The sequence below is a fragment of the Pongo abelii genome, chromosome 17, assembly GCF_028885655.2.
Source record: "Pongo abelii isolate AG06213 chromosome 17, NHGRI_mPonAbe1-v2.0_pri, whole genome shotgun sequence".
Taxonomy (NCBI): Eukaryota; Metazoa; Chordata; class Mammalia; order Primates; family Hominidae; genus Pongo; species Pongo abelii.
Genome location: NC_072002.2, coordinates 91,975,633 through 92,003,044, shown reverse-complemented (window position 1 = coordinate 92,003,044; position 27,412 = coordinate 91,975,633). Strand labels below are relative to the sequence as shown.

The window sequence follows — 27,412 nt, the reverse complement described above, 5'->3', positions numbered from 1 at the left end:
TACCTGTGATGGTCAGAAACAAAGATGCTATGGGTATAATTTCTACACTGACACCTGACCCACACCATCTCCTCCAGTCTCTTGCTCTCCGTACCATCTGCACACCAATGATGTCCAAACTCCTACCTCCAGCAACTCTGCCTCCTCCTCTGGCTCCAGCCCTGGACAGCCAACTCTCACTTGGCATTGCCTCATGGGTGGTGTTCAAAACAGAACTCTTCATTGATTCCCAACCTGCTCCTTTCCATGTCAAGACATGAAAGCTCCCTCTTGCACAAGTTTAAGTCTCAGGAGTCACACTGGATTCTTCTAGTCCATCTCCAAAAGCTGCTGGTCTTACTCTGAAACACCCCCAAATGTGGACATGTCTCTCCACCCTCCAGCCACCATTGCGGCCTCAGAACGGGTTCAGCTCTCCAGTGCACTGCTTCCATAGCCTCCAAAAAGGTCTCCCTGCTTTTGACTCCTGCCCACACACTAGGCCCAGTGCCACCCGAAAGTCTGGTTACACCATTCCCTTTGTGCAAAACCCTCCAAGGGCTCCCATCCCAGTCATGGGAAATGCACATCCGCAGCCCTGCCAGGCAGGCTCTCCTCACCCCGGCCACCTTCCTGCTTCTCAGACCAGGGAGGCTCACTGCTTCCACCAACACACTCCTTCGGCCTGAAAGGCGGGTCCCCTAAAGCTGCAGGGCTCCCTGCTCCTCACCCCAGTCTCCTTCCAAAAGCCCCACTCAGAAAGGCCCACACACAACAGCTGCCTCCCTAGCCTCCCTCAGCCACACTGCACACACCCATCCCACTGTCCTTCTTTCTTGACACTCACCACTATCTGAAACTGTGGGACTGACTAACCCACTCACTTGGTCATTGCCTATCTCCTCACTAAAGGGCAGTTCTGTGAGGGCAAGGCTTCGTCTGTCTGGTTTGCTCCTCAGTCTGGAAAGACCTAGAAGCCAGGACTGTCTGAGTGCCACAAGCACCTAAACATCTTCAATCATCTTTCAAACCTCCAAGGAAACATCAAAAATGCCTGCATTAAAGCCTCATCAGAATAAAAATCTGGAGTGCATAGAGACCACGTATTATATTTGGGGGTTTAAAAATCACTGAAATTACCATCAAATTGGTTGGGGATAAAAGAAAAAAAAAATCACTGAAATCACAAAGTATTAGGTGCGTACCACATTAGTCAACAGGAGGCAAAATGAAAAAGAAAGACAGGAGACAGCTGATCATACAGACATGTCCAGTCCACATTCTCAAATGCAATGTCTAAGAGGATAAATAAACATTAGAGTCTTCAGGCATTTTATAAACTGTGTTAATCAACTGGCATGGGACTTCTTGTTGTTAAGAAGTACAGCTATTTCCTAAACATTGCAGCTTAGAAGGATGGCAAGCTAAACTGATAATATAGTAGTTAAAATGATAATTGATACTGCCTTTATTTTAATTTTTTTTTTTTGGAGACAGAGTCTCACTGTGTTGCCCAGGCTGGAGTGCAATGGCACGATCTCGGCTCACTGCAACCACCACCTTCTGAGTGCAAGCAATTCTCCTGCCTCAGCCTCCTGAGTAGCTGGGACTACAGGCATGTGCCACCACACCCGGCTAATTTTTGTATTTTTAGTAGGGACGGGGTTTCACCATGTTGGCTAGGCTGGTCTCAAACTCCTGACCTTAGGTGATCCGCCTGCCCTGGCCTCCCAAAGTGCTGGGATTACAGGCGTGAGCTACTGTGCCTGGCCCAATATTGCCTTTTAGAGTTTGTTGGAGAAATTAGCTAAATTAGTGTGAAAACTGATTATTACCATTAGCTAACTTGAGCAAAGGGCCAGGAAGAATATTTTATTTCACTTTATTAAGAAACAGAAACATCAGTAAAAACATGTTATCAGGAATTAGGCAAAATATAAAATTTTTAACAACACGTTAAGTTTGACTAGGAATAAATGTATAAATGCATTCAAATACAGTCAGTTGTTAAGATTATGAGCTCTAAAATCAGACTATTAGGGTTTAAATTTCAAACTCCTGACTTATAAGCTACAAAATCTCATAGAACTACTTGGTCCCTCTAATCTTGGTTTTCTCATCTGCAAAATGGGAACGTAAAAGTACTCTGGCCTAACAGGGTTGTTTGTAATGATGAAATGAGGTTCTGTTTATATACACGCTAAGAACAGTGTCAGGCACATATGAGTTTTAACAGTTGGGTACCACAAACTAATTTATTAGAAGGAGTACTAATTAAACCCTTGTGAGTCTAGTTTACATATTTTGTTACCTACCCATAAACATGTATTGCCAGTACCCTGTTCTACAGCTTTCAACATTATAATACTAGGTAAACACTTCTACTCACATAGCCTGACACTATTCATTAATGTTTTGGGATGTACCATGGATGTTATAAAAGACATTCCGACACCAAATTATCTGTGGGGTTCCACTTTGCTGGGTTCTTGCAGCAAATATTTCTAGTGGGTCGTAGCAAAGTGCGCCAGCTTTTAACATATTAGATGGATTTTTGACCAAGCCCATGTAATGACTCATACCTAATTTTGTAATGAGTCTTCATGTGTTCCTTCAGCTCCGAGGAGGTCTCGAACTCTTTCTTGCAGGCCTTGCAGACATGCTGCCGGGTTCCAGCCAGCTCCTGGCGGTGCTCCTCCATGTGCACGGCCAGCTGACTCTGTAGAGTAAACTCATCCCCACACTCAGAACAGATGAGATTCTGGAACAGAAAACCCATCGGTGAGCAGAGCAAACCTTTCAAAACCACTCCTTCAAAGAACTGGTATGATCAACGGTTAATACACAAATTAAATGAAAACTACTTGGTCCCTCTAATCTTGGTTTTGATCTAATACTTTCCTCTGGAACAAGCATCACTTTCACCTCTCAAAAATGTATTTGAATATACAAAAATCATTTCTTTATTGGAAGAAAAAGACGGAAACATTGGGAAAAGGGTGAGAGATCGACACAATTTTTGAGCAAAATGAGTTCTGTTTTGAACTGGTGTTGGGTAATGGCACTGGGTCCGCCTATTCTGTGAGCACTTTAGAGAGAAGTAGGATGACCTCAGCACTACAAAGGGTCAGGAAAGAATTCAAACTAAGATTATGGTTTAAGAGACAACCTTGAAACAAAATGACACCTTTCATGTTTTTAATAGATAGATCACATCACTGTCTCGCTTGGTTTAGAGGCAGAGCAGAGCGCAGGCGGTGGCCTGGCTTACTGAGCTTGTGAACCAGGGACCCTCTGAACCAAGGCATGGGGTAACTGCAGAACACACACACACAGGAGTTCAAAGACTCTGAGCAAAAATACAAGAATGATAGCTCAGTAATCTTTAATATTTGAGTTCATATTTTGGACATATTTTAACAAATATATTAACATTTATTTCACCTGTTTGGGTTTTTTTTTTTTCTTTTAAAAATGTGGCTACTAGAAAATTTTAAATTACTCATCTTTCACTTAGATGATGCTGGTCTAGATGTTCTACAGCTGGGTCTAGGTTCACCTTAAGGCTGCCAATCACTAGCTAACCTGCTAGTTTGGGTGTGCTGCCCACCCTGAGCCTATGAAACAGAGATAACAATAACCCCTGCCCTCACAGGGCTGTTACAAGGTTAGACAAAATGACACCTGTAAGACGCTGACTGTGCGTGGCCTAGAGTGAGAACTCAATAATTACTTCATCAGTAGCCATTGCTGACTTAGTAAAAATTTTAGTTAATTCACTCATTTGGAGTTCCATCACACAATTACAGTATTTACTTGAATGATCCTCAAAATGAACTGTACAAACATGAAAAAACATGACCTGTCAATGAGCATAAACTGTTATTTCCAAATAAAATACATTGATTTTTTCCTACCAGACTTTTTTCTGATCTGCATATACTAGTCTTGTAAATAAATGTTTGTAAACCTCATTAAAATGAGGCTGTTAATTGATACTACCTCTAGCTACACTGCAGAAAAAGACAAAGAAAAGTGAAATATTTTGAGAAATCCAAAAATCATTTAAATAACTTTAAAGTAGTAGTATTGTATAATAATTTAAGGAAATAATAAACTACTAAATTTTTAGTGACTTGTTGATTAAAAGAAAATTTGTTCTAGGAAACTCCCCACAAAAAAAAATCATAATTTGACGCAGCTCTTAAAAAAAAAAAACCTCTGCAGTCCTGAATGCATCTGAACAAAATGCACTGCTTTCATTACCAATGATTCCCCACTATGCCTCCTGTCTCAAAATCGCATCACAAAACCCCTCGCAGCCCGCTCCTCTCCGTACTGATACTGCCCTGGCTCACACCCACCCTCTTTTCACTTACTCTTTTACCAAATGATCTGATTCATGTGTTTCAGGGATATCTACATGGATATTACTCAGGCATTTGTTGGATCTGTCTGAGTGACAACCCCAGTTTATGCACAACGTGCTCAGATGGTGCGAGCAGGATCCAGCACCTCCCAGGCCACAGCCAAGACCTGCCAGCTTACAGATGGCTACATCACTGTCTTTCTGCTTTCTTTCCTGCAAGCCAAAAAGAGCCAGGATGCTCATCCCTCCCCCTGCCCGCCCTGGCAACACTTGAGGAAGTCTTCTGCAAGAACAACACCCCACGTATAGTCACAGGCCACTAGGACAACAGGCCTTCCACTTACTGCATTCTCCATACAGAGTTAACATCACGTCTCTCACCTAGAAGCAGAGGCTGTCCTGGGGTAATTCTCATGATGCTAACTGGCCATGGGAAATCATCAAGAGAAATGCATGGCGTTTTAATCTGTCTCCACCTTGCTGAAGATATGATCATCTCTAAAAGACCAGAGCGTGCAATGCTAGGTACTGACTGCCTCAAGGCTGCTCTCCTGTCCAACCGCTGCCCTAGGATGGCAGCGTGTGTTCACCAGACTCCGCGTGTTTGGGATTTTCCCCTTCTCCGAATCCCCTCCAGGATCCAACCCCATCATCATCCTGTCTCCTGTCCTGGCCTTCTCAGAAGCCATGCTTCTTTTCCTAATGCAGTGTGCCTCTGCTGACTTCAGGTACTGCTCAACACACAAAATAAAACCCAAACCCACCCCACAAAACGCTGCTCTTCTCTCAACACTTATAGAACCTGATCCATCACTATTCATTTGTGCGTGCTACTGAGATGATCAATAAATGTGAACAATGTCTTCCATGGGAAAGTTGTTTGTGTTGAGTGCGTGTGGGCATGCACGTGTTGTTTCTCCAAACATTCTGTAACACCCCTTAAGTGAAGTGATTTACTCAAAAAATAATGTGACCTTCAATAATTACGTGACTTTGAAGAAAAATTCCTCAGTGATTTAAAAACTGCAGTAATTTTTCCGGTTCACTCTTCTGGGTTTGAGATTTATTTGGTCAGAGTAGTGACCACTGTGAATTTTAGACTATAAATCTCAATAGAGCAGTAACTAAAAATTAGATTTCAGTGTTCTGAAAGTAAAACTTAAAAATGGAACCCCTTAAACTCAAAAGTTTAATTATAGTTCCTAAGTACATGTAAGAAGACATGTTTACAGGTTATTTTCTAAATCAATTTTAATGAGGCAAACTTTACATATAACAAATGCACCCATTTTAACTGTAACTTTTTACTACTCCAATCCAATGTTGATGATTTCAGAGTTTAACCCTTAGAAAGCAATTTTAGTCCTATTTCCAAGGTTTCAGGGGACCCTGCACTGGTGCCCCCAATACTGTCTGCACCCAACAAACTGCTGGGTGCTTCACCGACTTTCATCTCACTTCATCTTCAACCTCACTGAAGGAGCAACAGCAGCTCCCCCAGACCTCAATGTACCTGCACTTTCTACCAAACGAAGCAGCTTTCTTCAGAAGGCTCTCTGAATGTCCTAAGTGGTGAATAGTTTAAAAAGCAATAATTCCAACAGCTGTCACTAGTTGAACTCTCTACCTGCCAGGAACTGTGCTGGGCCATTTTATGTTTGGAGTAAGTTTCTTGGAGACAATGTATTGTTAGATCATATGAGAGGTTTTTTTTATTTTGTTTTGTTTTTTGTTTTTTGATGGAGTTTCACTCTTGTGGCCCAGGCTGGAGTGCAATGGCATGATCTCAGCTCACTGCAACCTCTGCCTCCCAGGTTCAAGCAATTCTCCTGCCTCAGCCTCCCAAGTACCTGGGATTACAGGCGCCCGCCACCACGCCTGGCTAATTTTTGTATTTTTAGTAGAGATGGGGTTTCACCATGTTGGCCAGGCTAGTCTTGAACTCCTGACCTCAGGTGATCCACCCGCCTCGGCCTCCCAAAGTGCTGGGATTACAGGCGTGAGCCACCGTGCCCAGCCAGCAATGTCTTTTAATTCATGTACTTACATCTAAAGTAATTATTGGTATCTGAAGGCTGAAGTCTGTCATTATTTGTTGTTCGCTCACTGTTTCTTTTCCTCTGCTTCTCTTCTTCCCTTCCTGGATTACTTTTTAGAATTTCTTAGAATTCATTTTGATTTATTAGTAGTATTTTCGAGTACATTGCCTTGTATGGCATTCTTGGAGATTGTTCTAGGTAGGATTATACATACGGAACTTATCACAATCTACTGGCATTGACATTTTACCACCTTGAGAGAAGTATGGAAAACCTTATTTCCATTCAGAGTCTTGTACCGTTTCCCCTCTTTAAATGTCACTGTCCTGAGTATTTCCTCCATGTACACTGAGCACACCAGATGATAATTTCTGCTTCGACCATCAACTACAATTTAAGAATTCATAAGGAGAAGAACAGTGTATTATATTCACCCCAATTTTGTATTCTTACTCATTCTTTTTGTGTTAAGGTTTTCCAGAGAAACAGAACAAAGAAAACGCATGTGCGTATGTGCGTGTGTGTGTGTGTAAATATTTGTTGGCTGGGTGCGGTGGCTCATGCCTGTAATCCCAGAACTTTGGGAGGCCAAGGCGGGCGGATCACCTGAGGTCAGGAGTTCAAGACCAGCCTGGCCAACAAGATGAAACCCCATCTCTACTAAAAATATAAAAACTAGCTGGGCGTGGTGGTGGATGCCTGTAATCCCAGCTACTCTGGAGGCTGAGGCGGAAGAACTGCTTGAACCCAGGAGACGGAGGTTGCAGTGAGCCGACAGTGCCACTGCACTCCAGCCTCGGCAACAGAGTGAGACTCTGTCTTAAAAAAAAAAAAAAAAAAAAAGATATTTGTTGTAAGAAATTGGCTCATGATTATGGAGGCTGACAAGCCCCAAATCTGCAGCATGGGCTGGCAGATGGAGACCTAGGAGAGCTGATAATGTAAGTGACAACCAAAGGCCGTCTGCGGGAGAATCCCTCTCACTTGGGGAAGTCAGTCTTTTCATTCTATTCAGGTCTTTGACTGAAGGAGGCTCACCCACATCATGGAGGGCAATCTGCTTACTCAATGGTTTAAATGTTAATCTCATCCAAAAACACTCTCCACGTTCACACAGAAAATTAACCACCACACCATTCTTCTTTCTTTTCTGAAGCTCCAAGCCTCCCTCTGGTGTCATTTCCTTTCTGTTTGGAGATCTTTCAGTGATTCTTTAAGGGTAAGTCTGCTAGCAAGAGTTTGTTTTCCTTCATCTAAGAATGTCTTTATTTCTCCTTCGTTCCTGAAGGACATTTACCACATATAGAATTTGTAGCCAGGCATGGTTGCTCACATGTGTAATCCCAGGACTTTGGAGGCAGAGGTGGGAGGATCGCTTGAGCCCATGAGTTCACGACCAGCCTGGGCAACACAGCAAGACTCTGTCTCTAATTTAAAAAAAAAAAAAAAAAAAGATTTGTAATTGACAATTCTTTTCTTTCAGCAATTGAAAAATTTTGTGCTATTTTCTTTTAGCTTCCATGGAGGCAGATGAGAAATTCGCTGTCACCTGAATCAGTGTTCTTCTGTAAACAACAGATCATTTCTCTCTAGTGTCTCACAAGATTTCTTTCTTAGGTTTAGTTTTCAAATGTTCATTATGATATGTCTTGGTGCATATTTCTTTGGGTTTATCCTGTTTGGAATTATTAAATCTGTGAGTTATGACTTTTACCAAGTCTGGGTCATTTTCAGCCATTATTTCTTCAAATACATTTCCAGCCCCACACTCTTTCTCCTATCCTTCGTGATGACCACGATGCAAATGTAGAATTTTCTGTTATTGTCCCAAAGTTCCCTGAGGCCCTGTTAATTTTTCTATTTCTTTTCTGTTGCTCAGCCTAAGTCATTCCTGCTGCTCTATCTTCAGGTTCTCCTCTGATTCTCCTCTGTCCTCTCTGGTCCACCAGTGAGCCCTTCTGCTGAGTTCTTTAGTTCAATCATGGGCTTTTTCAGTTCTATAATTTCCCTTTGGTTATTTCTTCTATTTCTTTCTTCTATTTTTTTATTTGTTTCAAAACTCATAAAGCATTTTCTTGACAGCTGCTTTAAAGTACTTGTCAGGTAATTCCAATGTCCAGGCCCTCTTCATATTGATATCGCTCTTTCCTTGTTCCAGCAGGGACTGTGCTGGCTCGTGTCTGTGTCCTGGACACTTTGGGTGTTAAACTGTGGGACCAGTTCTTGGGCTCTCCTTTGACCAGCAGTTGCCCTGTTCAGATGCAGTGTAAGGACCAGCAGCAGCGGAGACCCATTTTGCAGAGCCCCACTGACCCCAGAGGGAGGAAAGCACAGTGCAGACTTGTCTGTCTTGCATGGTTCTGTCTCATCACTGATGGGGAGGGAAGCCCAGCTCCCTAATGGACCCACTGACACACTCTGGAGGGAGAATCAGAAAACTGCCTGCTTCTGCTAAGGGAGGATGGAAGGCGGGCTTCCAGATAGGCTCTGCCAACACACTGGGAGGGGAATTCTGTCTCCTCCCTCTGCCAGGAGAATCCCCTTCCTGGATGCAAGGTTAGCTCCCTGCTTGGGCCCAAGCACCGGGGAAATCGAAGTGCTGCCAGCTCCCAAGGGATGGGGGCAGAATGGGATAGAAGTTCAATGCTGCACTCAGCTCCGCTGAGCAGCTTTTCAGTTGGCATTTCACTGGAATTGAGTAAATACCATAAAAAGATTTTCTGTTCTGTTGGACCAACCTTTTCCCAGTACTAGCTAAGGGAAACCAGCTTTTCTTGGAGTGTTTTTCTTCTCCGCTTGTTGGCAGAAGGCTGCAGGCTTCTTCAAAACCCTGTCCAGGTGTCTAGGAGGAAAAAAAGAAACCCAGTCCAGGCACGGTGGCTCACGCCTGTAATCCCAGCACTTTGGCTCACGCCTGTAATCCCAGCACTTTGGGAGGCTGAGGCGGATGGATCATGAGGTCAGGACATCAAGACCATCCTGGCTAACACGGTGAAATCCCATCTCTACTAAAAATACAAAAAACTAGCCAGGCGTGGTGGCAGGCGCCTGTAGTCCCAGCTACTCGGGAGGCTGAGGCAGGAGAATTGCTTGAACCCAGGAGGTGGAGCTTGCAGTGAGCAGGATCACGCCACTGCACTCCAGCCTGGGCAACAAGAGCGAAACTCCGTCTCAAAAAAAGAAAAAAGAAACCCAGGGAGCTGACGGCCACATTATTCCTCAAGTCCCTCCAATTGTCCGCCACCTCTGATGCCTTTCAGAGTCCTCCTGTGCCTGTTGACTGGTTATCTCTAACAATAGTGATACAGGGGACCTCTAGGAGAAGGAAGCTGCTCCATCATGGCTGGAACCTTAGAGGTTATTTTTAAATACAATTAAAGGTAAGAAATTATCCCTCTAGTTACTATTAATATGCCATATTCAAATCAATTAACTGAAAAATCAAACACAAAATGCAAACGCAGCAAGGAATGTATTATTTTGACATATAGGGAAAAGACTTATAATTGTGCTCCAATATTGATTCTTCCTTTCTTATGCACTAATAGACTTATTGGCTGAGCATACAGCTAATCAACTCAACACTATTTCGCAGCCACCCCAACCACTAGATCACTGGCCTGATGACTACGTTCTACCCAACCGGATGTGAGCAGGACTGAAATGCATCTTCCAGATCACGCCTTTAAAGAGAAGCAGTGCACCTTCCTCCTCCCATTCTCACTGTAAACCATGGTTCAGAAGCAAATAACTCAGAGATAGCAAATGAAGATGCTGGACAAGCCTGAGGGCACGGCTGCCCTACCAGCTCTGTACCACATACGCCAGGCTGCCAGGTGAGGCACAGTCACAAACTCTGACCTAAGCATTAACACAACGGTTGGAAAAAAGAGAGCCAACATATTGCCAAAGTGTTATTACAGAACAAGAACAATGAGGCCTTTTTCTCCTCTGCTCATGTAAATCTTGAGCTCAGTATGAGGTTGCTAAGTTCAGGTGGCTGAATATGACAGCCTAACTTCCAGAACCCTTCCTCTGGCAGCACAGACACGCGGTGCCAAGGAAGCAGTGAAGCATCCTCACAGCTCCCTCACCAGCTTCACGCCAGAGTTCAGCAAAGCCTCTTCCATGACTCTTCCCCGCTTTCTTCTCCTGTTAGCACTTATTAATCAAAGACAGCCTGCTGTGTGCTGAAGGGAGAAACCAGAAGCAGGGGTGAGTAGTAACAGAAATGTAAAGTCAAGCGATTTCAGAAAACACATATTTCTCAAAAGCCTTTTCAAAAAAATTTAAAAAGGAGTCAGAAGCGAAGGAATGTGTAAGTTCTTAACAACCACAACAGCGAGAGATGAAGGGAGCTGGAGTTTTACAAACAGAACTGAGGGTTTGGATGAGAGCAGGCTGCACAAAGTTCAGATGATGTGGTCCTACTCAGGAGATCACCGCATAACAAAACCACACAACAGCAGAGGCAGGGACTGAAGCAAACAGCAAAGAATGTGAGCACCACTGTGGGAAGTGATCTGGAAAAGAACCTGGCCCATCTGTGGAAGAGAAAACAGGACGAAGGGAAGGTTTTCAAAATAAGGTATAAATACTTTAGGACATCTGCGAATGACAGATAACAGTTGTTTCTCTTTCCAGTTATGGAGGAAATCACAGTGAATTATTAAAAGGCACATCTGAAGGAACTTCAGAATGGAAAACTGTAAAGCTCACTGTTCTGGTGACCCCTGTAGATGGGTGTAGCCTTAGAGGTAATCTTTACCCTTCATGTCGTCCTCGGGTTGGGCCACCCAGAGCGTGTGGCATGCACAGACGTCTTCAACCACCTTTACCCACCTGTGTCATCCTAACAGAGGGTTCACACACACCCCTCAAGTTTCACCTCTCTGCCTAGACCACACGGCTCAACATGTCGGCTCTCCCACCAAGGTTCCCATGGCCCTGACTCCTTTGTTATTCCACAGCACACGATTCAGAAGCCCCCATCTCCAGGCAAACCACCATCTCCACTCCTCCCAGGGGCTGAGCGGTGGAAAGGAGACCATACCCCTGCCCAGCCCAGACTCCACAACCAGATGGGCTCTCAGCTCCCAGGGCCGCCCATGGATGTGACCCACTCAGGTTCTGCTCCCATTCCCAAAATAGGCCCCCCATGCAGATCTCTAGATGCCTCAGGCCACTCCATGTTTTTGGTGAAGACAGAGTAATGTTTCCATTTCCCAGAGAAATGTGGGCTCTAAGGCCTCAGCCCCAGCCCGTGAACTGAGGCACCGCAGTGCACCATAACAAGCTTATGAGGAGGCCCAAGAATAGGTCACATGTTCAAGGGAAACGGCAGTGCTCCACTCTTGTCCAATAACACCCAGAAACTAGATTGAGGTACTTCAGTTTCAATAACATAATGTCTTTGTGAAGCTAAGTTTCCGCGGTTGCTGTGGTTAAAGATCAAAGATGAAGTGAAGAACCACGTGGAAGAGAAAACTCCAAAATCAATGTGCAAATGACTGTAAATAGGAAATGCAAGGATATAGACACTGTGCAGTACCCAACACACCCGGGTTGGTCTTTCAAATAACTATTAAGTTATTAAGACAGAAATACTTACTAGATCATACAGATCTAACTGGTTAATACACAGACCCTTGGGTTCTGCCTGAAAGTCTATGAAAAACTTCATTAGACACTAAGAAAGCACAGTCTGAGGAAGGCTGGGAACACGTGCAAGACATACCAGGAGCTACTCCCCTTCCACCTCCACCTAAGCCCTCTCCCCCTTCCTCCTCCACCTGCACCCACCTCCACCTAAGCCCTCTCCCCCTTCCTCCTCCACCTGCACCCGCCTCCACCTGAGCCCTCTTCCACTTCTTCCAGGGTCAAAAGAGAAGTATCTCATCTGTTCAAAACTAACTGCTCCCCTTGTAAAATGTCACTCTTTTCCCCTCCAGATAGGGACCTCTGAAAATGGATATTACAGCAGTGTTAAATTGTGATCACTGTTTTGTGAAATTAAGAAAAGTGTCTTTGTTTTTAGGGGCTACATCCTGAAGTATTTAGTGGTAAAATAACGTGAAATCTGTAGCTTACTTGAAAATTGTTCAAAAAAGGGAGAAGAGGGAAGGTGAGATCTGGCAAATTTATCAATTGGTGAGTCCAGGAAAAGGTTATACAAATATCCATTGTACTATTATTTCAAATCTTCACTTAGGATTGGAATTTTTCAAAATAAAAAGTTAGGTGAATATGCCATCACTACATACTATGAGAACAAATAAATGACGGGTGATTTTTTTTAAAAACTGTGCATATGCTAGTTGCAACAACACAGAACCAAAAACTTACTACCCGATTATTATGTGTAGATGAGGCTGCACAGAGAATCAGGGAGGATGGCAGGGAAAACTAACACACACAAATGCATCACTTTCCTACAGGCACATAACACAACATATGGCCAAAAGACCTCCCTACACAATATCATTAGAATCTTAAAATACTTAAGAAATGTAAAAAGTGTACTGAATCCATAGTAACCAAACATCGCTGATGTTTTCACATTCCGTGTTCTCATAAAGATTCAACATTATAAACATGTTCAGTTCTCCCCTGAATCTAAATATTTAGTACAATAAAAATACCAGCCTATATTTAACTATATAAAATTCTAAATTTCACATGTTATGATAAGCCAGAAAAAGAAAATAAGAACATACAAACATTTATTTCTCATTACAAAGAGAGACACAGCAGAGACACACTAGAAAAGCAGGAAGGCAGCCTGGGAAAGCCGAGGCAACTGGGCAGGCAAGGGTGCAGGAGACGGGCTCTCCTCCAAGTGTACCTGCCTGTGTTACTTTGACTTTTAACAGCTGGTTAATATCCAAATATTCAAAAACTAAACCCCGAGCCTTCTACTCTCCTCTGCTTTGGACTGTGTCTTTTGGTCAGATAATGTAATCTGAAGGAGGGTGGTTAACTGAAGGCCTGGAATCATACGAATAGGAAGGGAGAGGTCCTACATGGCGGCAAACTGAAGTAGGTGACCCTGCTGCCTTCACAAAACCATGGCAGAGGAGGAAGACCATATCTAATTATGCCTGCCATCTGAAGCAGGGTCGGGGGCTGGCTTGAGAAATGTGGACATCCTGAGGGCTGTTGGATAGGAAGACCATGGGGGTCCCGGCTGAGCAGACGGCTCCTTCAGAGCATCCAGGATGAGAGAGTGAGTAATGATGCCGGTGCTGCCAGGCGCTGGGTTCTGGGAGAGAAGGAGCACACACAGGAACTGGGGAAAGGCCCTGCAAGAGAAGGACCCCACATAGGAATTACGGGGAGGCGGGAAGGCCCTGAGAGAGAAGGAGCCCACATAGGAACTGGGGGAACATGGGGAAGCCCTGCGAGAGAAGTGGTCCACGTGGGAACTAGGGGAAGGCAGGGAGGCCCCGCGGGGATGGGCTACACTGCAGCATCAGTGTGGACACATCCCTTCCATGCGAATTCTGCTCTGCATGTATGAGGATCTGTACCAGGCAGATCCATGTGGGATGTTCCAGACGTGTGGGATATTTTAGAAAATAATTTTAGAATTGGGAAGCATTTCTAATCAAGCCACAAGAACCAGAATCCATAAATGAACAGATTGAAAATTTGAGTCCATGACAATTTAAAAATTTCTGCCAGGAAGAGAAAATAACGAAACCAGAAACCAAGAAATAATTTTGTCACACAAGGCAGAAAAACCTAACTTTCCAGGAATGTAAATACTTTACACAAGTTTGCAAGAATAAGACCAATAATCCCCACACATCCACCTTGCAAAAAAAAAATTATTTAATTAACATAAAAATATTATTCATGGCTAATAAACACGGAAAGATGCTAAACTTCACTCATAATTAAAGAAATATAAATTAAAACAAAAACATACCATCTTTAAATTACCAGATTGGAGGAGACAACTTTTACAACAGAGTATTGAAAATGGTATGGCCGGCCAGGTGCAGTGGCTCATGCCTGTAATCTCAGCACTTTGGGAGGCCAAGGCAGGTGGATCACCTGAGGTCAGGAGTTTGAGACCAGCCTGGCCAACATGGCAAAGCCCCATCTCTACTAAAAATACAAAAATTAGCCGGGCATGGTGGCAGGTGCCTGCAATTCCAGCTACTCAGGAGGCTGAGGCAGGAGAATCACTTGAACCTGGGAGGCAGAGGTTGCAGTGGGTTGAGATTGTGCCTCTAGCCTGGGCAACAGAGCAAAACTCCATCTCAAAAAAAAAAAAAAGAAAGAAAGAAAGAAAATGGGCTGGGCACAGTGGCTCACGCCTGTAATCCAATCACTACTTGAGACCAGGAGTTCAAGAGCAGCCTGGGCAACATGGTGAGACCTGATTTCTATTTTTTTTCAAGTAATAATTTTTTTAAAGAGAAAGAAAATGGTATGAAGAAATGAGCAATCTTAAACACCATTTATTGGCTGGAGGATAAACTGACAAAATCTCTTTGGAAAACAATTTGACAATATCTAAATTTTGAATTCACATATCCTTTGACCTAACAACTCCATTTCCAGGAATATATCTCACATTTCTATTAACCCAGGATTTCCTCAACCTCACACTACTGATGTTCTGGGCCAGGTTACTCGTAGCAATGGAGGCTGTGCTGGGCACTGCAGGGTGTTCGGCAGCATCCTCTACTCACAAGATAACAGAAGCATGCCATCCACACCCAGCCCCACAACAGTGATAACCAAATGTCCTCTGGGATACCACACTGCCCATCTTGAGAACTCAAACATGGACAAACATATTTGATCACCATAGCTTTGTTTGGAAAAGGCTGGAAACGACCTATATGCCTAACAGCAGTGACTTGCTAATTATGATACACATATAAACAATATAATACCATGCATCTGTTAAAAAGAAAGCGACAGCTCTCTGATTAACAGATGTGGAATTACACTTAAGACACATAGTTAACTGATGAAAAGGCACAGAATATTATGGGTTGACTAATAATGGTACAGAGGAGATTTGTATAGGCATAGAATGTCCCTGGAAGGATACAGAAGAAACTGCTAATGAAAGTTGTTTCTGAGGAGCAAAACTGGAACTTAGGAACCCAAAGGAGATGTAACTTTTTGCTCTCTATAGCCTTCTCTATTGTTTGATTTCTTACTGTGTGCACGTAGGACTTATACCAAAATATATTAATACACCATTATTTAATACATTTTCTGCTTTTAAGAAATTAAACTGGCCAGGCACAGTGGTTCATACCTGTAATCCCAGCACTCTGGGAGGCTGAGGTGGACAGATCACTTGAGGTCAGGAGTTCAAGACTAGCCTGGCCAACATGGCGAAACCCCGTCTCTACTAAAAATACAAAAATTAGCTGGATATGGTGGGGCACCTGTAATCCCAGCTACTCAGGAGACTTGAGACAGGAGAATCACTTGAACCTGGGAGGCGGAGGCTGCAGTGAGCCGAGATCACGCCACTGCACTACAACCTGGGGGACAGAACATGACTCCTCCCCCTCCAAAAATAAATAAAAATATAAATATAACTATAGCCATTTTCAAATAGCACTATCGATAAGTGACACAGGCATTCCTAAACTGTGCAAGAGAAGGTGTTAAATTGACATGTACTTTCTAGAACGTCATATGGCATTCTATAAAGAACTTGAGGGAAAAAAGTCCTATTTGTTAATTCGATTAATCTAACTGTAGGAATCTGTCCTAAGGAAATAATTAAAGATGCATAAGAAGATTCATATGCAAAAATATATTACTTATCATATTAAAAATATAAACAATGTAAATGTTAAACAATGATGAAAATTATTAAATTTTATTATGCTAAATCCAGATGCTGAAGACTTTTTTTTTTTGTAGTGACAGTCTATGTTGCTCAGGCTAGTCTCAAAATCCTGAGCTCAAGTGCCTCGGTCTCCCAAAGTGCTCGGATTACAAGCAGGAGCTGCCACACCCACCCAAGATACTACAGATTTTAATAATTTAAAATATTAATATTTGATAATGAGTGATAACTTTTATGAGTGAAAAGAGGGAGTATGTATTTACAATATGTTATGGAAAAAGGTAGGTTACAAAAGTAGTCTGTATAATGACATAATCCTATTTTTGTATTTAAAAAACTATTTTAAACATAAACTATTAAGAAAAGCATGTATAGAAAAAACAGTTTGAAATACCACAAATGCATTCTCTCCACATAGTATGTTTTCTTTCTTATAATTTTTTTAACTAATTGATTTTTAAATTGATAAGTAAAACTGTACATATTTATGGTGTACCACATGTTTTGGTATAAGTATACGTTGAGGAATGGCTAAATCAACCTAGTTTGCATGTGTTATCTCACATATATATTTCTTGTGGAGAGAACACTTAAAATCTACTCTCACAGCAATTTTATTTTTCTTTTCTTTTTTTTTTTTTTAAAAGACAGAGTCTTGCTCTGTTGCCCAGACTGGAGTGCAATAGCATGATCTCAGCTCACTGCAACCTCCACCTCCTGGGTTCAAGTGATTCTCTTGCCTTAGCCTACTGAGTAGCTGGGATTATAGGTGCCTGCCACCACGCCTGGCTAATTTTTGTATTTTTAATAGAGACAGGGTTTCACCATGTTGGCCAGGCTGGTCTTGAACTCCTGACCTCAGGTGATCTGCCCGCCTCAGCCTCCCAGAGTGCTGGGATTACAGACGTGAGCCACCGTGCCCAGCCAGCAATTTTCAAACATACAATGTATTCTTATTAACTTAGTCCCCATGATGTACAACAGATCTCTTGAACTTACTCCTCCCGTCTAACTGAAATATTGTGGCCTTTGACCAACATCTCCCCAATCCCCCCATTCCCCAGCCTCTGGTAACCACCACCTTGCTGTTTCTATGTGTTCAGCTTTGTTAAAGTCCACTATGGATGGTTTTAATGTTACCTTTTCTACTAATTTTTTTCCAAAATAAATATGCATTACTTGTATTATAAGATTTTAAGAGATAAAAATAAATTACTTTAAAATAAAAATTAAAGACATTGATAAAAACAGGATCCAAAATCACGTAGAAAGTATGAAGTCAGGCTGGGTGTGGTGGCTCACACCTGTAATCCCAGCATTTTGGGAGGCCATGGCAGGTGGATCACCTGAGGTCAGGAGTTCAAGACCAGCTTGGCCAACATGGCAAAACCCCATCTCTACTAAAAATACAAAAATTAGACAGGCGTGGTGGCAGGCACCTGTAATCCCAGCTATTCGGGAGGCTATGGCAGGAGAATCCTTTGAACCCAGGAGGCGGAGGTTGAAGTGAGCTAAGATGGCGCCACTGCACTCCAGCCTGGGCAACAAAAGCGAAACTCCATCTCAAAAAAAACAAAGTGTGAAGTCAGCTTTCACAATGTAAATTTTATACAGGTGCCTCCTGATTTACGATGGGATTACATCCTGATAAACCCACGGTGAACTGGAAATATCACAAGCCAAAAGCGTGTGGCTGACAGGGAGCTGCAGTTCGCTGCCTCTGCCTAACATCACAAGAGAAGTAAGGTTTCTAAGAAATGTGTTTGCTTTCACACCACCGTAAAGTCAAAACACATTAAGTCTAAACCATCTTCAGTCAGGGATCATCTGAATATGCAATTTCCATACTGTGTTTTTCTGTCTCTGGAAGAAAATATACCAAATAGTTATCAGTAATTATCTCAGAATTAGAGATGACTTTCTCCTTTAACTTTCTGTATCTTCCTAATTTTCTATAGTAATAATGCAAAGGGGGAGTTCAGAGAAGGTTTTCTTTTTCTTTTTTTTTTTTTTGGTAGAGATGGGGTCTCACTATGTTGTCCAGGCTGGTTTCAAACTCCTGGCCTCAAGAAATTTTCCTGTCTCAGCTTCCCAAACGCTGGGATAACAGGCATGAGCCACTCCACCTGACCAAGGAGGAGCATATTTTTTAAGCCACAGTCATTGGCACTTTAGATTCGGCCCCCGCCCCAGCACTGTGACCTGTCATCCTTAAGCTGTCCTAGACATTGCGCCTGTGGAGCTACCACGAGTGGTCACTTTGGTGTATAAGCTGCTTTGGGCCATCATGAAATGATTCTCTTCCCTCAGATTCTCACAGGTCAGAAGACCCAGGAGTAAGCAAGGAGATCCTACCATGTTCAGAAGCAGAAAAGTTACTTTTGGCCATGGCAGAATCGTATAAAAGTTAGTTTCTGTTTACAAAGAGGGGGGTGAGGCACCAGGAGGAGCCTCTGCCAGCCAAGTGGATATATTTTGATCCTTCAAATATACTACATATTAAGATGTCTCTACCCTAAGGCATTGACAGGGCCAGCAAATGAAATGTCTTATCAGTCAACTGGTATCAAGGCAAATCTAATGACAATTCACTCCTTGAAATCTACACAAAAGGTTTTTAAAACGAGTTTATACCTAAAATCCTCCTGACTCATAATCAGATGTATTTTAACAATCAGTTAACAAAGTATATGCAAAATGATGACGATTACCTCTTCCTTTTCATGTAGCATAATATGCGCTTTGAGACTAGCCACTCTGGAGAATTTCTTGTTACACACAGGGCAGGTAGGGTCTTCCCCGCTGTGAGTGCATTTATGAAGTGTCAGGTTGAATTCAACATTAAATGTTTGGGGGCACTGGTCACATCGATGTGGCTATTTGGAGAGAAAAGTGAAGAAGCCACTGAAATACAATCTTTTTACAGATGCTTGTTCAACAAATGTTACGAAAATATTAACAAGTACCATAATGTACAGACAATCTACAGAAACTTCTGAAGTCTCCTCTGGCCCTTAAGTCAATAAATCCAAAATAAACACAGTAAAGCACCTGATAGAATTACTGAAAGGATTATAAGGATGAAAACACATACATACATGTAAGAAATATTTCTAATAAGAAATGCTGTATATAAGCTGTTTTCCTTGACAATGAAACACCTTTCAAAGATAACCTTTAAAACATGCTATTAAAACATTTCTGCGCCCAGGCACGGTGGCTCACGCCTGTAATCCCAGCACTTTGGGAGGACGAGGTGGGCGGATCACTTGAGCTCAAGAGTTCAAGACCAGCCTGGCCAACACGGTGAAACTCCATCTCTACTAAAAATACAAAAATTATCCAGGTATGGTGGCGGGTGCCTATAGTCCCAGCTACTTGGGAGGCTGAGGCAAGAGAATCGCTCGAACCTGGGAGGCCAAGGTTGCAATGAGCCAAGATTGCACCACTGCATTGCAGCCTGGGCAAGAGGGCGAGACTCTGTCTCAAAAAAAAAAAAAAAAGTTTCTTTCTCCATGTGTTTGCATGACATGGGTTTGTGTTGAACATCTAAGTATGCATGCTTACATTTGCTGTTTGTAAGAGTGTATGGATACTGCTGTAAAATGAACACAGAAAGAAACATATTCTAATAATGTATTCTCAAAGTTTTCTTCCAAACATTTTCTCTGTCAAACTCTTCTATTCATTGAAATAATAGTTTATGATGAAGCTTTTAAAAAAAAAAAAAGAAAAAGCTGCATATAAATTTATTGGATTGTAGTCTCTGAAAAATTTCAACTCATTAAGTTGGATTTTTCCCTTCTATTTCTGACCAAATCCACTATTATAAACAAAATCACTTCAAGCAGGCCGGGGGTGGTGGCTCACGCCTGTAATCCAAGCACTTTGGGAGGCCGAGGCAGGCGGATCACCCTGAGGTCAGGAGTTCGAGACCAGCCTGGCCAACACGCGAAAGCCCGTCTCTACTAAAACCCTAAAAATGAGCCAGGCATGGTGGCGCGTGCCTGTAATCCCAGCTACTCGGGAAGCTGAGGCAGGAGAATTGCTTGAACCTGGGAGGAGGAGGTTGCAGTGAGCCGAGACTCCAGTCTGGGCAACAGAGTGAAACTCATCTCATAAAAAAAAAAAAAAAAACTTCAAGTAAAATAATAATAAAAAATTTTACTAGATTTTAATAGAGTTGCTTATCAAGGTCTAAGATTTTCCCAAAATGGAAGGTATTCTGCTATTCACTTGTAAAAAGATAATCACCAGTATTTATCTCTGAAGTAACAAGCTCCTAATGAGGAATAAGTCAGTATCTTCAGATTGCCAAACCTGAGAAAATAATGCTGGTGCATACTGGTATATTATATTTATATTATATTATCATAGCTACAGCAGCACCATTTGTGCTGAAAGTCAAGCCTGAGATGGTCATATCCTGTTCTCTAAATGAGGTCCCTGGTGTTTTTCTGGTTTCAAATGGCTCACTAGCTTACATGCTCCTACCTAGAGAAAAGTTGACAATCACTTTTTTAATTACAGTTTTAACTGCCACTTTCCATCTATTAGGCAAATCATTCCATTAAGGTACTAAAATTCTTGACATATCCCACAAGAGGTACTGCAAAAAAGAGTTCAAATTTCTATTTAAGATAATATTTAATATTTGCTGCCTCCTGAAATACAACCTAAAACATCTAGAATACCATTTTTAAATGCAAGATCACTTAAAGATAAAACTCCCCACTGGAGAAAAATACTTCAAAACACAAACTTCTGTGTTCAGTCATACAGGAAATTGAAACTACTTTTAAAAAGTCATATTTATTTGTCCACAAATAAATAACTACAAATTCACCAGGACAAGCTCTCACTCTCTCGCCTTATCAAATAATAGCTAGGAATACAACTACAACTTTTAAAAAGGCCAAAATATTTATTTGTAGAATATAAAATGTTTTACTATTTAGGAACCTAAATTAAAATAAAAGTTTTGATTTTACTTGTTCATTTTTACAATACCTCCAGTTTCAACGCTCACATTCCTGACATCACCTTTGAAAATACATACCTTGTCATTTCGCTCGTGATCCCTCATGTGGCGTTGAAACTGGGATTCTTTTGGAAAAGATAGTAGACAGATTTCACATTTATGGAAGTTTGGAACTTGATAGGCATAATTAGTGTTCTCCGCATTCAATGTTAAAACTCCATCTATAAAATTGCATAAGTATAGACAATAAATACCAGTTGTTATTCTCATCACATAAATAAAACCAGATTATTGGTTATTGTTTAAAAACCAAATTATCTCAGAGATTTATGAGAGATTTTAGATGAAATTAATGATATACTGAATTTTTTTAATTGACATGTTTTAAAGTTAGAAATAAGAAATGTTGAGATGACTAAGATATGGGACAACAGAATTCTAAATACATTTTGGTGGGCTTTTCAGAAGCTTAAACTAAATTCCTGAGGCTTCACAGCCACACACACCAAAACACACAAAAGCCATAATGATGCTTCTTAAACCATGTGAGCCTACTGTATAGTGTTTCAAAGTCACTACAAACCACTGACGCATTTTACCTCCAAATCACTTTAAGATTTCATCAATAATCCACATTGTTTCTTAAATCACTCAGTAAACAAAACTCTAGTAGAAATATTAAAGACTTTAAATGCTAATTCACAAACTCAATGTCTCAAAACTGCTGCAAAACAAGATTAAGTAAAAAAGAAAAACTGCCACGCACAGTGGCTCATGCCTTTTATTTCAGCACTTCGGGAAGACAAGGCAGGAGAACTGCCTGAGGCCTGGAGTTCAAGACCAGCCTGAGCAACGCAGTGAGACCCCATGTCTACTAAAAAATTAACTAGGCATGGCAGCACGTATCTGTAGTCATACCTATTCGGGAGGCTGAAGGGTCTCTTGAGCCCAAGAGTTTCGGGCTGTAGTGACCTATGATCGCACCACTGCACCCCAGCCTGGGCCACAGAGCAAGACCCCGTCTCTTAAAAATAAAACCTTTGCTCTCTCATATATAGACATGGCTTAGGAGGTTCAGGAAGACAAGAGATTGCAATGCCTCAGACAACCCTCAATTTTTACAAAGAGTTTCTATAAACCCACCCAGGTAAAGTGCTTTTAACTTAAAAGTATTTTCAAATAAGACTATATATGACAAATAACATATCACAGAATAATCATAAAACTTGTCAAAAATGCCATAAAATAAAGATGCCCTAAATCTCTACAATTTTTAAAAATAAATATACTTCAAGTGTTATAATTTGGACATAAATATGTAATATACTTTGCTATGTAAAGACCAGAAATATGTTGCACACAGCTATTTGTATCAAATTTGATCCAAAAATATTAGACTTCAGAAACTTGGGAGTAGAGTACGGGGTAAGCTGAAGAACCAAGTAGCTCAAGAAAGCCCCTTGTTCTCAAGAGTTTGTATGGTAAACACAGGCACTCGAAATGTTCTATAGACCTTGAAATCTTTGTTTTGAGAAAACAGCCTGCAGTTCCCATTTCTGCCAAAAGTCTCCTGGCCAAAAAGGTTGAATCTGCCTTGTAGCAAGGACCTGGAGATTCCAAAAGACAGGAGGTAGGTGAAGCCCAAGTGGGAGGGGCACAGAGACAAGGTGGAGGAAGTCAGCAACAGCTGCAAACATTGTTCTGCAGAACCTTGAGAAATGGCAAATTCCGGCTTCAAGAAATACAATTCAATTCAAAAGACTGCAACTTCAGACATAAAAAGTGAGTCTACTAAGAAAAAGATATGCATAATTTTTATTCCATTTATTCTTAACTATATTCACATCCTGTTCAAAGACCATACTTTCAAAATTTCTACACTAAAACTAACAGCAAATGTTTTATGACTTCCCAGGCCCAAATCAAATGATTGTGAGGGCCGGGCGTGGGGCCTCACGCCTGTAGTCCCAGTACTTTGGGAGGCAGGAGGCCGAGGCGGGCGGATCATGAGGTCAGGAGATCAAGACCGTCCTGGCTAACATGGTGAAACCCTGTCTCTACTAAAAATACAAAAAAAAAAAAAAAAAAACAGCCAGGCGTGGTGGTGGGCGCCTGTAGTCCCAGCTACTCGGGAGGGTGAGGCAGGAGAAAGGCGTGAACCTGGGAGGCGGAGCTTGCAGTGAGCTGGGATCGCACCACTGCACTCCAGCCTGGGGGACAGAGCGAGACTCCGTCTCAAAAAAAAAATTAATAAATAAAAATAAATAAAATGAAATAAAATGATTGTTGGGACCCTAGCAATTGATATACAATTCCCTTGGAAAACTACGTAGTATGGTAAAAAATAGCTTCGAGGTTAGGAAGAGACAAATAAAATGTCTGTTGAAAATTGGGTTTTCAGAACACAGTTACAAGTGTTTTAACCTAAAGGCTGAGTACATTAATAAAAGAGCTCCTCAACTTAATTTCTGAAATGCAAAATTAAAAAGCTATCTCAGGATGATAAAACAATTTTCACAACCTCTATGTTGAAACTACTTAATATGCTGCCCAAAAATGAGAAGGAATTAACTGAAATTGATAGATAAAACCCTAGGAGACATGGACTATACATTTAAAATTGAAAAATGATGTTGAGGCCAGGCACAGTGGCTCATGCCTGTAATTCCAGGACTCTGGGAGCCCAAGGTGGGTGGATCACCAGAAGTCAGGAGTCTGAGACCAGCCTGGCCAACATGGTGATACCCCCTCTCTGCGAAAAATACAAAAATTAGCCGGGCTTGATGGCACACGCCTGTAATCCCAGCTACTAGGGAGGCTGAGGCAGGAGAATCGCTTGAACACAGGAGGCAGAGGTTGCAGTGAGCCAAGATTGTGCCACTGCACTTCAGCCTGGGCAACAGAGGGAGGCTCCATCTCAAAAAAAAAAAAAAAGAAAGAAAAATGTTGTTGCTTTACTTATGAATTAAGACTTTTCCAGAAAAAGAGTTACCTTAAGAAGCAAGACTTTGCACCTTAACAAACTCAAAACATAATTATTATTTCAGTAAGTCTCTTCTTCCAAACAGTGATGTAACACAGTATTAATCTGGTTCAGACACAAACTTAAAACAATAATTCAAATTAAAGTATGACTGGAAAATTGTTTAAAAACAACATCATGGTTTAGTTTCCATACTGAGCATAATTTGGAAACCCAATGGCGGTCTAGACTCTTGCTCTGCCTAGGGGCACACCTTTGTACAGGGAGCCAGTTCCCTTCACTCTGCGGAAGCACCTTCCGCCCTGACACCTTCCTGCCAGGACGTGGTGGCCTCCACTGTCCCCACTTCGCTTGCTTTCCTTCTGCTCAGAGTCGGCCCTTTCTGGGCAGTGTCCCAGGCCTCAAATAACACCTTTGGTCCATCATGCCTTCAAGTTCATTCAAACTTCTGGTCCCCAGAGTATCTGTTGTTCAGAAAGAGGTCTATTAAATTAATGCATCCTGGCTGGGCATGGTGGCTCATGCCTGTAATGCCAGCACTTTGGAAGGTGGAGGCAGAAGAACTGCTTGAGGCCAGGAGTTTGAGACCAGTCTGGGCAATATAGCGAGACTCTCTCTAGTTTTTAAGAAGAGACAGTCTTTAATTAATGCATCCTTAGATAAGGGCTTTTAACTGAGAGGAGCCCCAGCAAGGCTGCAGGAGACTGCGAACTCTGCTGGAACAGCATACCCACGCCTGCACATGTGCACACGTCTCCACACACCTCCATTGTGCAGGGGTCTCTGCAGCCACAGAGGTTATCAAATCCACTAGGGGACCAGTGATCAAAGAAAGATGTGATCAAATGAATGACTGCCTCTTCATGGGATGGCCTTCTGGGGGATAGCTGATTTTTTTTTTAAGATGGAGTCCCACTCTGTTGCCCAGGCTGGAGTGCAATGGCGCAATCTCCGCTCACTGCAACCTTCACCTCCCGGGTTCAAGTGATTCTCCTGCCTCAGCCTCCCAAGTAGCTGGGATTACATGTGTGCGCCACCACACCTGGCTAATTTTTGTATTTTTAGTAGAGATGCGGTTTCACCAATGTTGGTCAGGCTGGTCTCGAGCTCCTGACCTCGTGATCCACCCTCCTCTGCCTCCCAAAGTGCTGGGATTACAGGCATGAGCCACCGCGCCCAGCCCCAGCTGCATTTTTTTTAAAGGCAGCTAAAAGAAGGACTTGAGGTTTTTAGCAGCATACATTCCTAATGCCTCCCAAGTCACAATAGGTATTCTCTGCCACTCACGCACAAACACACATACCAAAATATGCACAAAGCTGCCTGTGTTTAACTGTTATCAAATCTAAGATTTAGAACAGTACTTTTCAGCTATGTGTTTCTGCCGCCTAAGAAGACAGAGGGTAGGTCACTGTAAGAGTTCACGGTACACAGGGGGTGCATATGTAGAATTCCAAGGCAGTTTACCCACACAGCCACCTCACACATAAAAATATGACCACTGTTTGCTTTAATTATTCACCCTTTCTGCTACCAAGAACTTTAAACTATCAAAATTAAACAAAAACTGATTGCACAATGATCAGAAAATGAGCAGCTTTGTTTGCCTTAAGTAGAGACTAGTTTCAAAATCAGTTTAAGGCTTTACATAAATATTCTAAGTAGAATAATAGCTGTCTACCACCCCAAAAATAAGAAAGCCTATCTCACAGTTGTGCGGAATAAATAAGACAATGTTTCCTGTAGCTACTGGGACAAGGGCCTGCCAATAACTTAGGACCAGGGCCATCTCTTTATTCAATGCCCTACCCATCACTCCATAATCCTGCTATTCCATGACTGTATTCAGGCCTGGTTTGTCATGACTTGGAACTAGATAAGCTATCTTAAAAATTGCTCTTCTACCCCAATCAGGCCCAGCAATCAGGCTAACCAGCTAAATCTTAATGGCAAAGGTCTTTTATTCCCCACCTAGAGACCCTACATTGATTTATACAAAATGTCTACTGGATACCAAGTTCCAACAAAACTTATTGCATTTATAGCATTCCATGGATTTAACTCAAATTGGCCTCTTATGACAAACTCTTAAGCAGTGTGCATTTAAAATCTCAGTTATCCATAAATGTTAATGATGTATTTCATATTAAAATGAGAGATATAACAGTTTCAGTTTCTGAGTACTTTCTAAAATAACTGACCTAACCCCCAGGCTTTTCATGTTTTTGTTTTTACATTTTGAATAAAAATCGTTCTAAAATATGGTTGATCTTCCTCACTCTGCTCTCAGTGTGCACCACCCTCAGAACCCTACTCCGTCACCCACTATTCCTCCAAGACAACAGCCCTCTGGCCAGGCACCCACACTGCTCCCACCCTCTCATCTGGAGACCAGATGCTGTCGTCACAAGTATGCCTGGAACACCTGACAGGCATCAGGCCACTCCAGATTGCTACCACTTTAGGTCATCTCTACCATCCTTTCTCTACTTTTCCTTTTTTTTGAGATGGCATCTCACTCTGTCACCCAGGCTGGATTTCAGTGGTGTGATCTCCACTCACTGCAACCTCCACCTCCCAGGTTCAAGCGATTCTCTTGCATCAGTCTCTAGAGTAGGTGGGATTACAGGCATGTGCCACCATGCCTGGCTAATTTTTGCATTTTTAGTAGAGACAGGTTTCGCCACGTTGGTTAGGCTGGTCTCGAACTCCTGACGCCGCCTCGGCCTCCCAAAGTGCTGGGATTACAGGAGTGAGACACTGCACCCGGCCTCTTCTTTAATTTAAAACTCCCTTCTACCTTCTTCCCTGTGCTGGTATTACAGGCGTGAACCACCGCGCCCAGCCTCTTCTTTTATTTAAAACTCCCTTCTACCTTCTTCCCTGTGCTGGGATTACAGGCGTGAGCCATTGCGCCCGGTCTCTTCTTTACTTTTTTCCTTTTTTTTTGAGACGGAGTCTCCCTCTGTAGCCCAGGCTGGAGTGCAGTGATGCAATCTTGGCTCGCTGCAACCTCCACTTCCCAGGTTCAAGTGATTCTCCTGCCTCAGCCTCCTGAGTAGCTGGGACTACAGGTGCACGCCACCACGCCGGGCTAATTTTTGCATTTTTAGCAGAGACGGGGTTTCACCGTGTTAGTCAGGATGGTCTCGAACTCCTGACCTCGTGATCCGCCCACCTCTGCCTCCCAAAGTGCTGGGATTACAGGCGTGAGCCACTGTGCCCGGCCTCT

General features: G+C 42.4%; 1 protein-coding gene across 9 annotated transcripts in view; it reads right to left on the bottom strand.

Annotated features, from left to right (window-relative positions):
* Positions 1-27,412, bottom strand: part of ZNF236 (zinc finger protein 236) — a 150,706-nt gene that overhangs the window by 102,278 nt on the left and 21,016 nt on the right. For 6 of the 9 annotated variants that reach the window (XM_024236089.3, XM_063716964.1, XM_054538108.2 and 3 more), the window contains 3 exons: positions 21,276-21,418; positions 18,928-19,092; positions 2,562-2,740 (listed from right to left, as the gene is read on the bottom strand). In XM_024236089.3, the coding sequence (XP_024091857.2) occupies positions 2,562-2,740; positions 18,928-19,092; positions 21,276-21,418 (487 nt within the window). Of the gene's footprint in view, positions 1-2,561; positions 2,741-7,720; positions 7,815-9,125; positions 9,230-18,927; positions 19,093-21,275; positions 21,419-27,412 lie in introns of those variants that run through there. The other 3 variants (XM_054538113.2, XM_054538112.2, XM_054538114.2) reach the window with 3 other exon arrangements.